The 13,734-nt window shown below is 32.5% G+C and overlaps 3 protein-coding genes across 3 annotated transcripts; 2 read left to right on the forward strand and 1 right to left on the reverse strand.

Moving 5' to 3' along the window:
* On the reverse strand, nt 3,074–4,807 carry LOC104766543 (UDP-glycosyltransferase 71B1-like). The gene has a single exon (XM_010490455.2). The coding sequence runs from the start codon at nt 4,641–4,643 to the stop codon at nt 3,213–3,215; it is 1,431 nt and encodes a 476-aa protein (XP_010488757.1). The 5' UTR covers nt 4,644–4,807; the 3' UTR covers nt 3,074–3,212.
* LOC104767902 (putative defensin-like protein 253) lies at nt 7,617–8,124 on the forward strand. The gene is made up of 2 exons (XM_010491865.2): nt 7,617–7,712; nt 7,878–8,124. The coding sequence occupies exons 1-2, from the start codon at nt 7,646–7,648 to the stop codon at nt 8,087–8,089; spliced, it is 279 nt and encodes a 92-aa protein (XP_010490167.1). The 5' UTR covers nt 7,617–7,645; the 3' UTR covers nt 8,090–8,124.
* Nucleotides 11,167–13,083, forward strand: LOC104766544 (alpha-1,6-mannosyl-glycoprotein 2-beta-N-acetylglucosaminyltransferase-like). The gene has a single exon (XM_010490456.2). The coding sequence runs from the start codon at nt 11,592–11,594 to the stop codon at nt 12,885–12,887; it is 1,296 nt and encodes a 431-aa protein (XP_010488758.1). The 5' UTR covers nt 11,167–11,591; the 3' UTR covers nt 12,888–13,083.

The raw sequence follows: 13,734 nt of genomic DNA on the forward strand, positions 1-13,734 counted from the left end.
AACTTTCCTGTTTGTACCGCCATGAAAGATGACAGAACAGTAATATCCGTCAATGTGAAATAGTTAAACTATGTTGGTTTGATTTAAATACTTATTTAATTTATTTAATTTAATTTAATTATTTATGACAATTGATAAAAAAATAAAAATACATCAAAACGAAAAAATAAAGAATCAGAGGTAAGGTTAAAACATTTGACAAATGTAAAATTGAAGACGACAATATATTTAGAAGATTCATTGGTTTCCATGAGAAGTCAATCGATTTGAATCAGAGTCCAGTAGATATGCATTTATTAAAAGGATTAATAATGTGAGTAACGTCGTAAAAGTTTTGTCTACAATGAAGATGAACATAATTTTTTTTTTATCTTTTTATTTATTTATAAAAACTAAAACTAATTAAAATTTAAATTAAACCAACATAGTTTAACTATCTCGCATTGACAGATATTATTATTTTGTTATTTTTTATGGCGGTACAAAAATGAAAGTTAGTTTTAAGGTTTAAAATGTTAGTAAAATCATTTTAAAGGTTCAAAGTAATAGTAACATCATTTTAAAAGTTTATAGTGTTAGTTAAATTCTCTTGAGGTTTAAAGTGCTACCGAGTAACACTTTGAAGGTTTAAAACTTGATTTCCCCTTTTTTATTTTGGTGATTATAATCATTTTGATGGATTTGAATTGTTTTCATTTTTTAAAAAATTAGATTGAAAAACTATCAAATCCGATCTGAACTGGATATATATTTTGAGGTTTTGGATATAACCCGAAATTATCTATATCAGATAGATGTTTACGCGAACCCGACCCGAAATGTAAAAATATTATAATGTATCTTATATCTCTAAACCCAAAAACTCAAAAAAACCTAAAATACCCCACCCCAACCCAAACCCAAACCGGAATAGATATCCGAGTACCACTCCAATAAACGTAGTCCAGTCTGCCACCTTCTTAATTACTGGTACGAAGATTAGGCTTAGCAAACAAATATTTCACACTTTTCAAAATTTTGCAACCCATATTTTATAATTCTAAATTTTTTTTAGTGGTCCGTGATTGAAACAGGCGTAGCCTTCCGCTATAACACTATTTAAATTGTGAATTATTATTGGGTTTGTTGGTGTTTTAGTACATTTATGAAACTTAATTGTGGGTTTGATACAGTCACTATTTACAATGGCAAAAAGTGGATGTTAAGAGATAGAAGTGATAAGAGATAAAAATTTATGTGGGCCATGGGCATTTGGTGATTTTTACTTTAAAACCCCCATCGATTTATTTGGAGAAGAAAGAGGAGAAAAGGAAGAAAGAAAATGGATGGGAGCCTCGATTTTTTTTTTATGTTTTTTTTTCTACGTTTCTTTCTCTTTCTCTTTCTATATATATTAATATTTTTATTTCTTTTTCTTTTCATTATAATCCTCTTTTCCTAATTATTCAATTATTTATTAATATATATTTTATTTCCAAATTTTTTCTATATACAAAAAAACTATGTATTTTCTTTATAATTTGATATGCATTTTATTTTAATGATTTCAAATATAATTTTATTCAAAATATCTATATTTGTGTACGGTTTAAATCATTCAGCAGGTTGGATAGATTTAAAACATCCATTAATATTTGTGTACAGTTTAAAACATTCAGCAGGTTGGATACATTTAAACCATCCATCAATATTTGTGTACAGTTCAAACCATCTATCATGCCGTCCAATAATACTTGTGTACGGTTTAAGCCATCCAGCATATTTGATAGATTCAACTCGTCCAACAATATTTGTGTACGTTCAATCCATCCAACATGTTAGATAGATTCGCACTGTCCAGCAATATTTGAGTACAGTTTAAACCATCCAGCATGTTGGATAGATTTAAAACATCCAACAATATTTGAGTACGGTTTAAACCTTCCAAATTATTGGATAGATTCAAACTATCCAACAATATTTGTATCCGTACAAAAAAATCTATGTTTTTTTCTTTATAATTTGATATGTATTTTGTTTGATGATTTTATTTCATAATATTAAATATTTTTTTACAAATTTTGTATCCGTACACATTATTAAGTGTATAGATGTATGTACACATTATTAAATGTACAGATGTCTGTACACATAATAAATGTACGAACGTAATTTGTTTAATTTTTAAGATTTCAAATGTCTGTACTGCAATGGTTTTGTAAAAAGTACATTTGTACACTTAATAATGTGTACAAACATCTGTACACTTAATTCAGTGTACAGACAGTACACTAAATAAAGTGTATAAACATCTGTACATTTAAAAAAGTGTACGAATACAAAGATATATATAATATATTAAAAATATATTAAACAAAATTCATATCAAATTGTAAAGAAAAAAATATAATTTTTTTGTATATAAGAAGTTTTCTAAAAAAGACTATATTAACAATTATTTGAAAAAATCAAGAAAATGAGAGAAAAGATAAGTAATGGCAGTGAAGTGACTTTAGCGCTGACCTTAATGCAGTGGCCAATGGTAAGTTCTTAATGCACAAGACATCATCACACCCGGGATCGAGTCTCACTCTCTACGGATGTAGGGATTTGACTAATGGGCCGGCCAGTTGTGGCCCAATGGTTGACAAAAAAAAAAAAAAGATAAGTAATGACATGAAATATAATTAAATAGGATTTTGAATGGCAAAAAATGACTATAGAAATAACTGAATAGTGGTCTAGATGGATTTTTCTAACTGTAAATAGTGAATGTATGGTTTTCAAATTAAGTTTAAAAAATGTATGTTTTTGCCAATTATCTCATTATTATTTCTAATAAAAGCTAGAAAGTCATGTTGTTGTTGTTGTTTTAATTTGTGGGTTCAAGATTTAGTACCCAACTAAAGCACTTTTCAAGTCGTGAACACAATCCTTCAAATCCTTTAGATTTTGAAACAAGTTATGACACAAAATCGTGTAATGAAAGATTGAAGTTCAATCTCTCAATAAATCACTACTGCTATAGTGTTATTAGATCATGATGAAATTACGTACAGTTTGATACATCCAGATATTTTCATGCACATTGGTGTGATTAATCTTTGTAGATTATAAATATAAAAGATAAATAGGACATAAACTGGATTTATTGTTCTTTCACTTTACATATATATGTCATTTTTGTGGTTTTTTAATTATTTCATCGTAAGACTTTTTATCGGACCACATTCCTATGGAACATTATCGACCACGTCTTGAACAAACTTCTTTAGAGCACAGTTCGAAGATCCACCGTCCAGCAACGCCACGTGGAGTTTATCCTTCATCTCAGTCACTATCTTCCTCATCTTGCTATCCTGCTCCATCGCACACTTGATCCCTCTCTCAATCTCCTCAGCCGTCACAATCTCCGGCTCCCCCACCAGAAAATCTCTCCGATACTCTTTCTTCACCTCCGCCGCTAAACCAAGCTCCACCACCATATGAAACGCGTTAAACTGTTGTTCCCCAAAGATAGGCCACGCCGCCATGGGAACACCGAACCATAGACTCTCAAGAATCGAGTTCCATCCACAATGTGTTACGAACGCTCCTATCGCAGGACTCTCCAGCACAGCTACTTGTGGTGCCCAGCTTATGATCTTTCCAGTGTCCACCGTCCGATCCAAGAAACCTTTTGGAAGAACCTCCTCTAAGTTCGTGACTTCTCCGGGAGGAGAACCAATCATGTCTTCCACCACGGGAGAAGCACGACGGAGCGACCACAAGAACCTATGGCCGCTCCGCTCTAGCGCCACAGCTATTTTTCGTGTTTGTTCGTCAGTGAAACCTCCCATGCTCCCGAAGCAGAGGAACACTACAGATTTTGTCGGTTGCTCTCTTAGCCAACGTAAAATCTCACTTCTCTTCTCATCTTCGCCGTTGGTTATGAAGTCCATAATGGGTCCAACCGTGTACACCGGAGGAATATTTGTATTCCCATCCCCGCCGGAAAAAAACTTCACCGCCTTAGGTTCCAACTCAGCCACTGAGTTCACCAAAATACCCTTCGTCTTTCTAAAACTTGTAGCTCGACCCAAAACGTAAGGAAACCATTTCTTGGTTAGCATCACTGAAGGCAAACAGTTCGCCGGAAACTGTCGAGTCAGAGTTGGAACGTCAAACTTTACGTCAGAGTCTCTAAGCTCACTTACGTCGAGTTTGTTGTCTTCGTAAAGAGATTGAACATGGAACTGTAGCCCGAGATATGAAGCGTTCGACGTGTAGACGATATAAGTCGGGAGGTTAAGCTCGTCGGCGACGTCTAACATCGACGTGCAGAACATGTCCACTACAATCCCAGCGAGCCGCGAGTCTGAACGTGTGGAAACGTCCGTGGCGAGTTCGGACACGGCGGCTCTTACATATGGTTTCTTGCTCTCGATGTAAGATATGTATGTTTGGTTCGGATCTTGATCAACGGCGGGGAGGAGGCAGTAGCGGAGACGGTCTTCGGACTTAGTGTAGACGGAGGAAGAAGCGTGGTCAGAGAATTGTGAAGGGATGACGATTAGAGTGACAGAGAGGCGGTCGTCGTTGTCTACGAGAAGCTTCGCTAACGCCGTTGTTGATCGGATATGGCCGACGCCCGGAGATGGTATGAAGACAAGCTCAATTTTCATGACGTCCACACTTTGGTTTTGGACTTCTAGAATTGATCGTAAAGAGTAAAGATTAAAATACAATGTAATGATAAAAGTGCATGTGTTGTATGTATTTAACCTGTCTGTGAATATAGTAACATCCCATGTGCTTTATATCATAACAAGGCCCTATAGCAATTAGGTTATGAGCCCCAAACCCAAGTTAACAAAATATTCTTGTATTTTTGTTTTTTTACGTTTATGCAATAATAAATTATTGTGATGATAAATTCAAATATTTGATAGATTATGTAAATATACCACCATTTTTACGTTATATTGTAAAAAATTCAAAAAAAATCTTAAACGTTTATTAATGAAAATGGTTTAATTTAATGTAGGTAATTAAACAACCTAAATCATAAAAAAAAAACAAACAAACAAAATCAATTAATAAGATGTGGGGGTTGTGATGCATTAGTATGTACAAGGAAAGTACTGCGAAGGATCAGATCACAACTCACAAGAAGACCATTATTTACAATATGTTGCCTACAAAGTCGTGTCAAGTTGCCTACAATTCAAGAACCGTTCCTTGCGTTGAAAAAACTTTTGGCTGATCCATCATTCCTTTGATACGTCAAGGTGCTACATTCTTGCCATTGTTTTCGGGAGGTTCATCATTCCCCTATTCTACAAGGACCGATAGTGTAAAAAAAATTAAAGTAATTAATTTATTGAAAGATATGTTGTGTCTTTTGCTTCGTTTAATTGCCTCTTTTCTCATTTTTAAAAAAATTTCAAAGACACCTATTTCATCCATTGTGACATCTGTTTGATTTCCTCTTTTCTCTTTTTTTTTTTTTTTTTTTGATAATTCTCTTTTCTCAACTCTTTTTTTTGAAATTTCATCTACGAAGGTATTCAGATTATTTTGTTTCTCGTTTTTTTTTTATCAGTATTTCCATAAGAGACAAATTCTTTGTCTTTCTACCTCTCTAAATCGTTTTTTCTTGCATTCAGCCGGAAGCCTTCCCCCTTCAAGGCAAAGAATAGAAGCATTACAACTTCCGCCCCTAGGCCCCCTACCAACATGCACGCTACAAATAGAGGGGGATGCAGCCTGGAAGGAGAGCAGCCGACAATGTGGAATGGGATAGATTGGGGGAGACCAACATAAAATCCTCTGTTCTATATTTTATTAATTTTCTGAACTTTTGTAGTTTAATTAAATTGCTTTAATTGAATAGCTGATGAGTGTACAAGTTTTTGTCTATATACATTCTTAGTCTGTTACATTTTGATTTTTTTTTTCTTTATTAAAGAGGAACATGTGATTTGAAGCAAAAATTACAAATCCATGTATCAAATGTGTTAGTAAAAAATAGGGCAATCAAGATCCCATTAAAAGGAAGGAAAGAAGGGGGTCTTTCGAGGGAAAACGTGAGACCAACATGCCAATAACTGTGGAAAGCATTATAGCCAAATACATATCTCTAAAAGTTGTAGCTGAAGAATGTGAGTTACTTTATACTAACCAATTAGGTTTTGATTGGTCGGTCATATAAAACTCGGTTTCATTAGTTTTGTACATATCTGAAAGTGAGAGAAAAAACATCCACAAGCATAAGTGAATTTTATATATGGTTAAAAGTAATGTTCTTAGTAAATCAAGCTCTAAAAAAGGCTCACTTTTGTGTGTGACTACATAAAATATAATAAAATTGAAATGAATCTTTAGCTTTTTAATCAACAGAAAGCAATATATAGCAAGAAGTGAAAATGATCAAATTGATTGAGAAAAAAAAGAATTTAGGGTGGATTACAAATGTTAAATTTTAATTTAGGATTTCACCTTCCCGTGCGGCAACGCACATGTCGCTTTCCTAGTTATGAATAATAGTATTTTCAAAAATCGTAAAAAATATGTAAGTGAAAAATAGAGAATAAAGGAGATAAAGTAAAGAGAGTCCTAAAATGTTGTGCTTTTGTTGACAAAAAGAAATTAAAAAAAATTGTGCTTTTAAAGTTTCATAGTTTTTTTTTTGGGGTTAAATTAATGATTCCAAGAAGTTTTCCAAAAACCACCTTGGTAAAGACAATAGGAAAGGTTTGTTTTGGTTTACCTTGAAGATTGTCTATCGTTCTCTTGAGATATGACGTGGTTTGAGTATTCTGAGGAACTAGCTAGGGACTTGACTTGAGAAGACGAGCTCTCAATCTTTCCGTTGACCTCCTTATGAACTTCATCCACTTTGTTGTGAATCTCGGTTAGTTTTTTTTTCCTTTTTTTCGAGTCATTACGCTTTTCAGTAATTGTTTCATCATCTAGCTTGCCTCCTTAAGATTGATGCACATAAGATGGGAGTTCTAGCGTTTTGGTAGGCCGGTTGGTAGTTTTAGTTGAATTCTGATTTTTGCAAGAATCCTCCTTAATATCCTTAAAAAGCTATCATGTTTAGTAAAATTGGCCAAATGAATTATGAACAAACGACGACAAAAAAGGGAAAGAATTATGAACTGTTTTTTTTTTTGACCAAAGGAAAGAAATATGAACAAGTACGAATGTGCTATGTTGAAACTGTTTGCATAGGCTTTTGAAAGCGGACACTTAAATATTTATGTGAGAAAGGTTAGAGTGATTCTTGTTGTTTTGATTGAAGATATCTTGGTAAAAACTAAAAATCAATTGTTTGTGATTTAACTAATTGTTTGCCTTAAGTAAGGAGATTTATTATCATATATAGATATCTTATATTTGACCAAAAATATATATTGATATATTTATTTGCCTAAAATCTTAAGATATCCCTAACAAGCTAGTTCAAAGGAAATAAATAAAAAGCCATTAAGCTAAGAAATTGAATAGTAAAAGAGCCATGAAGCTCTCTATCTCATTGTTTTTTTAAAAAAATATTTTCACCATAGATCTTCTTCTTTAATTATTTTGGTTTAAAAAAATATATATTTTCTTTACAAGATTAAAGAAAGTTAAAGAAAACGCAAGTTTTTGCAAATTTTATTTATCAGTTTGTTGAATCATGAGATTTGCTAGTTTGTTTGTGGTTTCTTGTATTTTCCTTTTCCTTGTCATAAGTCATGTCAAAGGTAATAAATTTTATTTTCCTTTTGATATAACTTTTTACTCGTATAAAAACAACCGAATTCTTTTAATTTTTCTTGATAATAAAATTTAATATAGCAAAAGTTGTTACGATAAAAGAAAATTTTTAATATAATTTTAACAATCTTTGTGATTTATATAAATTATAGAGATTGAAGCGGTGCAGTGTGAAATTATCGAATGGTTCGATGATAAATGTGGTGCTGATGGAAACAAGACGTGCATAGAGCACCTTATTAAAGGACATATATATGACTTTCCTCGTTGTGATTGTCGTGACGCGAAGCCAGGAATTTTGTGTACATGTTTACATCGTCTTCCTTGTGTGCCACCGTATATCCAACAGAAAATTCATAATTGAGTGATAAACTTACAAATTGGTTTGTGTTGTGCTGACATGCATAAAAAAATAACCCGAGATTATAATATTTTAAAGTTTATTATATTATATAAAATTATAAAACTCAACAAAAAAGTATGAAATTGAATTTAAATATTCAAATTTTGACCCGTTACTTAGTAAATTTTTTAATTCAATAGATATTATTTTTAAAGAATAATATTAATAAAACTTGAATATTTTATAGATTGAATCATTTATCTTTGTTTTTAAAAATTCAACTTATAGTATATCCGGAAATAAAACTATTTTTTTATTATAATAAATAATATGATAATTTATTTGTTTCATAAAATAGACTCATATATAAAAATGAGTAAAATAATAATTAACAATTTAATATGTTAAGTTAGATATCAAAAGATTTTATTTGATGAATAATTTAATAAAAGAAATTAATATGGTAAGTTATATGATATCAAATGATTCTTTAAAATATTCTCTTTAAGATTTTTGGAAACAATAAATCCAGACTATACAAATACTATAAAACTTAATCTATAACCTATTTGTAACCAACTTATTAAAATTATATAGTCTACAAAACAATGTTGTGTACTTCCGTTTTATTATATAGGGGATTAGATAACGTAATATTTGATATAACTTTTATAAGACATTATTTCAATAACAAGTCACTGTGAATTACTTCAAATAAATTAAATAATATATAGTTTGGAAAGAAATTTAGGGGCTGTTATTGAATTTTAATTTATAAAGATTTTTTAAGAGTTCAACAAAATTATTAAAAGTGAATAAGTGAAAGATTTTTAAAGATTGCTTAGAGATTTTTGTTGATTAATTTTCTAAAAGTGCTCCAAACAATCCCTTTATTTTTGAAATATTTTCCATGACTTTCCATGACTTTATTTGGTAAAGAAAATATCTGAAATCATAAACCAATAACATAATAATTGAATTCATTAACAATGCTAGATTCTTTTGTTTTAATTGAATAACAAAAAAACTTTTAATGACTTTATAAAAGTCTGAATCCAATAACCCAAATTTGTTAATATTTTAAATGACTTTTTACAAATTACAAACTAATAACACTAAACTTTAACAGAGTTTAACAAAATCTTGATCTAATAACAACAGATTCTACACAACATTTAAAATCTTTAAAAATCTATTCAAATCTCAAACTAATAACCTCCACTTACAATTTAGAAACAACTAGTAGAAAAGATAATAGTGAACACCACCAACCAGATATTTTAAATGATTCGAGTTTTGACGAGTCTTTAGATGATTTGATTTGAGTGAATTAAGGAAGATATGATTTCCTGTAAAAATCACCCCAAAGGCCCAAACTAATCCTATCTAAAAGCATGCAAATTAGATTTTTGTCTTTCTAACTAAAAAAATCATCTAAACTATTTCAAAGTTATTAACTCTAATGCTTAATTTTTTTTCTTCCAAAAAGTGCATTTAGAAGTCTGTTTAAAAATTACTAATTCAATAAAACTTGATTTTAGAATTTGTTTTTGTATTTATGTTTGAATATGTGACACTTCGGTTTGTGGAAAGGTTTAAAAAGAATTGATTTCATTTATGTCACCAAAATGCACTTATCTTTTTGGTGAAGAGTCTTGAGAGAACTCCAAAGTTAATCGTGCTTAAGCTGGAGTAGTGTTAGGATGGGTGACCTTCCGGAAAGTGATTTTCGGAACTGTGCGAATAAGGATAAAACGTAGGGAAATATCATGTGGTGATTTGTAGGAACAGTAAACAAGTCTTTAAAACCTTCCGGACGTAGCGAACCGGATATGGATGGGCTCACGGGCCTAGTGAGAGAACGTGAGGTCCATTAAAGAAGGTGGGCCCATGAACTGAGATTAGACATAGGGCTCACTAAGAGGTGGTGGTCGGGGCGTTACAAGTGGTATCAGAGCCGAACCCAGACGAGTGTGGAGTCGAGTGGACTCATATCGTTGGGGGTGACGGTCTTGGTGCGCAAATAGGATGTTGAGATCGGTTAATGGGGTGAATTGTGATACCCCGATTTGCAAATTGACCAGTCTCCCTCCGTTTCATAATATATGTTGTTTTAAAAAAAATTGTTTCATAATGTAGAATGTTTTCAAGTTTTTGTGCAACTTTTAGATTAGTTTGATACTTTATAGTATTATGCAATATTGTTTATGATTGGTTGAACTTTTCTATAGTAGTCCTTTATTATATATGGAAATAAAAAATACTTAGGTTCACCCCTAAGGTTCACTCCTTTATTCACCTTATTTTTTTCAACCAATCAGAATTTTCTATACATTATTTCATTTAAAAAATAAATCAAAATTAAATTAAAAAGCAAAAAAATTAAGTAAATAAATGATGTATACCTTTAATTAAGGAAAGTTAAATATTGGCTTGGTTTATATTTTACAATTAGAACAAAATTATGTGTCGGTTTGAGTACATAAATAAAGTGATTAGGGTTTAGATTTCACAATTAAAACAAATTATATGTCGGTTTGGATTTACAAATAAAGTGGTTAAGATTTAGATTTTATAATTAAAACGAAATTATGGTTTTAGGAATTTTTCTTGTATCACAAAAATTGTTTTTCGTAGTTTTTTATTAATTAATGCTATAAAATTGTAGATTTCAAGATTCATTAATTGAGAATTTAAAATTTTGATGAACTATTGTTGGTTAATAGTTATGAGATATACTATGTTTTTATAAATAAAAATACATTTATGACTGAACATTAATTGTTTTCTTAATCTATATGTAAATCTTAAAAATAATTTTTTCTATTACAATAGATTGATTATGTGTGTAAATGAAGTAAGATATTTTATTTAAAAATAAGTCTCCTCATAATCAAGGATACATCATGAATGATGCTACATGCTAACTAACTACTTTTACTCTCAAACAAATTTGATTGTAAAATTTGTAATTTGAGTTTTCTTAAAGAAAAAAAGTTTGTAATTGAAGCAAATAATTTATTTTATTTAGGATTTCATTTTTATTTGTCTAGTTTTTTCGTTTTAAGGGGGATAAAAAAAACACAGCAGTCAAGAATTGGATGGCAGAATAGTAAATTTAAGTGACAATTGACTCGGTGACTTGGGAAAAAATTGCGAAACCCAAAGTCACGCAAGACTTGGCACCTTGCTTCGAGATTCCTCAATGACTCCGAAATTTCTTTGCCTTTCCTGATTAAATCTCGTGTCTTTCCGAGTACCCATTTCGTGATTTCTTTTTAAAAATCTACTCTTTTGTTGAATCTGTAATTAGTATTGACGATCTGAAGTCAAAGCTCGAGTCTTTTATCTTTGTTGTTGCTGGTGTGTTTTTTTTTTTTGGTTTGGTTTCAATCCTTGTTGCAGCAGACTTGAAGATTGTAAAGGAAGCACCTTTTTTGCAGAGCGTAAGTGGGTTTTAGAGTTTAAGTTGTTTAGTATAGAATTTGAGAGTTTGGTTCAGTTATTTTTAGTAGTTGTTCTGATGGCAAATCTTTGGAAGAAGCAGAAACTGAAAGATACGGGTTTGTGTCGTTTAGGGATTCTATTTGCAGTTACAGTCTCTGTAGTTTTGATGTTTGTGTCTGTACCACGAACTGCTTTGAATAGGACTCCCATTGACCATGATGATTTGGATGATGTGGACAAAGATTTGGAAGGTAAGCTTAATGCTTCGTTACTAGAAGTAGCAAGAGGTAATGGAATGTCTCTTAGGTTGCATAGAAGGAACCATTTTACGCCGAGGAATATGGATCTGTATCCGGATTTGGCGAAAGACCGTGTGGTTATTGTCTTGTATGTGCACAATCGGGCTCAGTACTTTCGAGTAACTGTGGAAAGTTTGTCAAAGGTTAAAGGAATTAGTGAGACGTTGTTGATTGTTAGCCATGATGGTTACTTTGAAGAGATGAATAAGATTGTGGAAGGTATTAAGTTTTGTCAGGTGAAACAGATATTTTCGCCGTATTCGCCTCATATATATCGAAATAGTTTCCCCAGTGTGACCCCAAATGACTGTATAAACAAGGGTGATGAGGTGAAGACACATTGTGATGGCAATCCTGATCAGTATGGGAATCACCGGTCTCCAAAGATCGTGTCTTTGAAGCATCACTGGTGGTGGATGATGAACACGGTTTGGGATGGGTTGGAGGAGACTAAAAGCCATGAGGGTCATATCCTTTTCATTGAGGAAGATCATTTTCTTTTTCCTAATGCCTACCGTAACATACAGACTCTCACGAGGCTGAAACCTGCTAAATGTCCTGACTGCTTTGCTGCTAATTTAGCACCTTCTGATGTGAAGTCAAGAGGAGAAGGGCTTGAAAGTTTGGTTGCAGAGAGAATGGGTAATGTTGGTTATTCTTTTAATAGAAGTGTGTGGGAGAATATACACCAGAAGGCAAGAGAGTTTTGTTACTTTGATGATTACAATTGGGATATAACGATGTGGGCAACTGTTTTCCCCTCGTTTGGTTCCCCTGTTTACACGTTGCGAGGACCTAGGACCAGTGCTGTCCACTTTGGAAAATGTGGGTTGCATCAAGGTAAAGGAGATCAGGGTGACTGCATCGATAATGGGGTGGTAAACATTGAAGTTAAGGAAACAGATAAAGTTGTAAACATAAAAGAAGAATGGGGAGTTCGGGTGTATAAGCATCAACCGGGTTATAAAGCTGGTTTCAAAGGTTGGGGAGGTTGGGGAGATGAAAGGGACCGACATTTATGTTTGGATTTTGCCGCTATGTATCGTTCCAGCAGCAGCAGTGAATCTCCATGAAGCCTTTAGAGACTTCTAAGTAAATTTGGTAATATAATCAGTAACTTTTTTTTGAGGGGTTTCTTTCTTATGTGCTTTGTGAATCGATATTGGCCTCAGGTTTGGCGTTGTATTTTTTGATTGTTATGTCTTGTTTGTATCACCTTAAGTATTTCACTTTCCATACGAGCTTCTGCCGCTTTATTTACCTAAGCTACTTTTGGAACTCGTCCGTCACCAGATGATAGGGATTTACGCAGTCTTAAGATATGCTCCACCAATCTGTTCAAGTAGGGTATTGATTTGGGAAAGCATATGATGAAACTACTCAGAGAGTGTTATGGTTATTTTCTTACATTTTTCAAATTCATCAACCAAAGGCAAAACAAATAGCAACTGGAATGAAAATTTCACTAAAAAATAATATAAAAACTAAAAATAATAGCAACTGGTTCAATGTTCACATGAGTATGACATATTTCGTCAAAGTGTAACAGAAACAATATGCGCTAAATCATATTTATATGGCCCAGTGATTGTATACACAATGTCACACCACTCAAGCGTCCCCCAAATATCCTCTTGGTGTCTGTCAAGAGCAATTACCGCACACCAAACCAATTTGTTGTGACTAGACACATTCTCTTCCCACAAAACCGCCAACTTTACACCATAATCCGTGACTCTGGCAACAGCATAACGGTCATCCCACAACCTAAACAGTTTTTCCAAACCTTTCGAACCCTTTAAATAGGTCCAACAGTTTTCTTCCGGGTCGTACCATTTGATCATCCCATGACTACAACTATATAACACGTTCTCTATCACACAATAAGATGTTGGGCAAAACCATCCCCTCCTCATAGCT

The sequence above is a fragment of the Camelina sativa genome, chromosome 19 (assembly GCF_000633955.1).
Source record: "Camelina sativa cultivar DH55 chromosome 19, Cs, whole genome shotgun sequence".
NCBI classification, from domain to species: Eukaryota; Viridiplantae; Streptophyta; class Magnoliopsida; order Brassicales; family Brassicaceae; genus Camelina; species Camelina sativa.

Excerpts from the sequence above, each read along its gene's own strand:
- LOC104766543 (XM_010490455.2), bottom strand. The coding sequence starts at position 4,643 with ATGAAAATTGAGCTTGTCTTCATACCATCTCCGGGCGTCGGCCATATC.
- LOC104766544 (XM_010490456.2), top strand. The coding sequence starts at position 11,592 with ATGGCAAATCTTTGGAAGAAGCAGAAACTGAAAGATACGGGTTTGTGT.
- LOC104767902 (XM_010491865.2), top strand. The coding sequence starts at position 7,646 with ATGAGATTTGCTAGTTTGTTTGTGGTTTCTTGTATTTTCCTTTTCCTT. Across the intron at positions 7,713-7,877 it reads TGTCATAAGTCATGTCAAAG|AGATTGAAGCGGTGCAGTGT; the intron begins GTAATAAATTTT and ends TATAAATTATAG.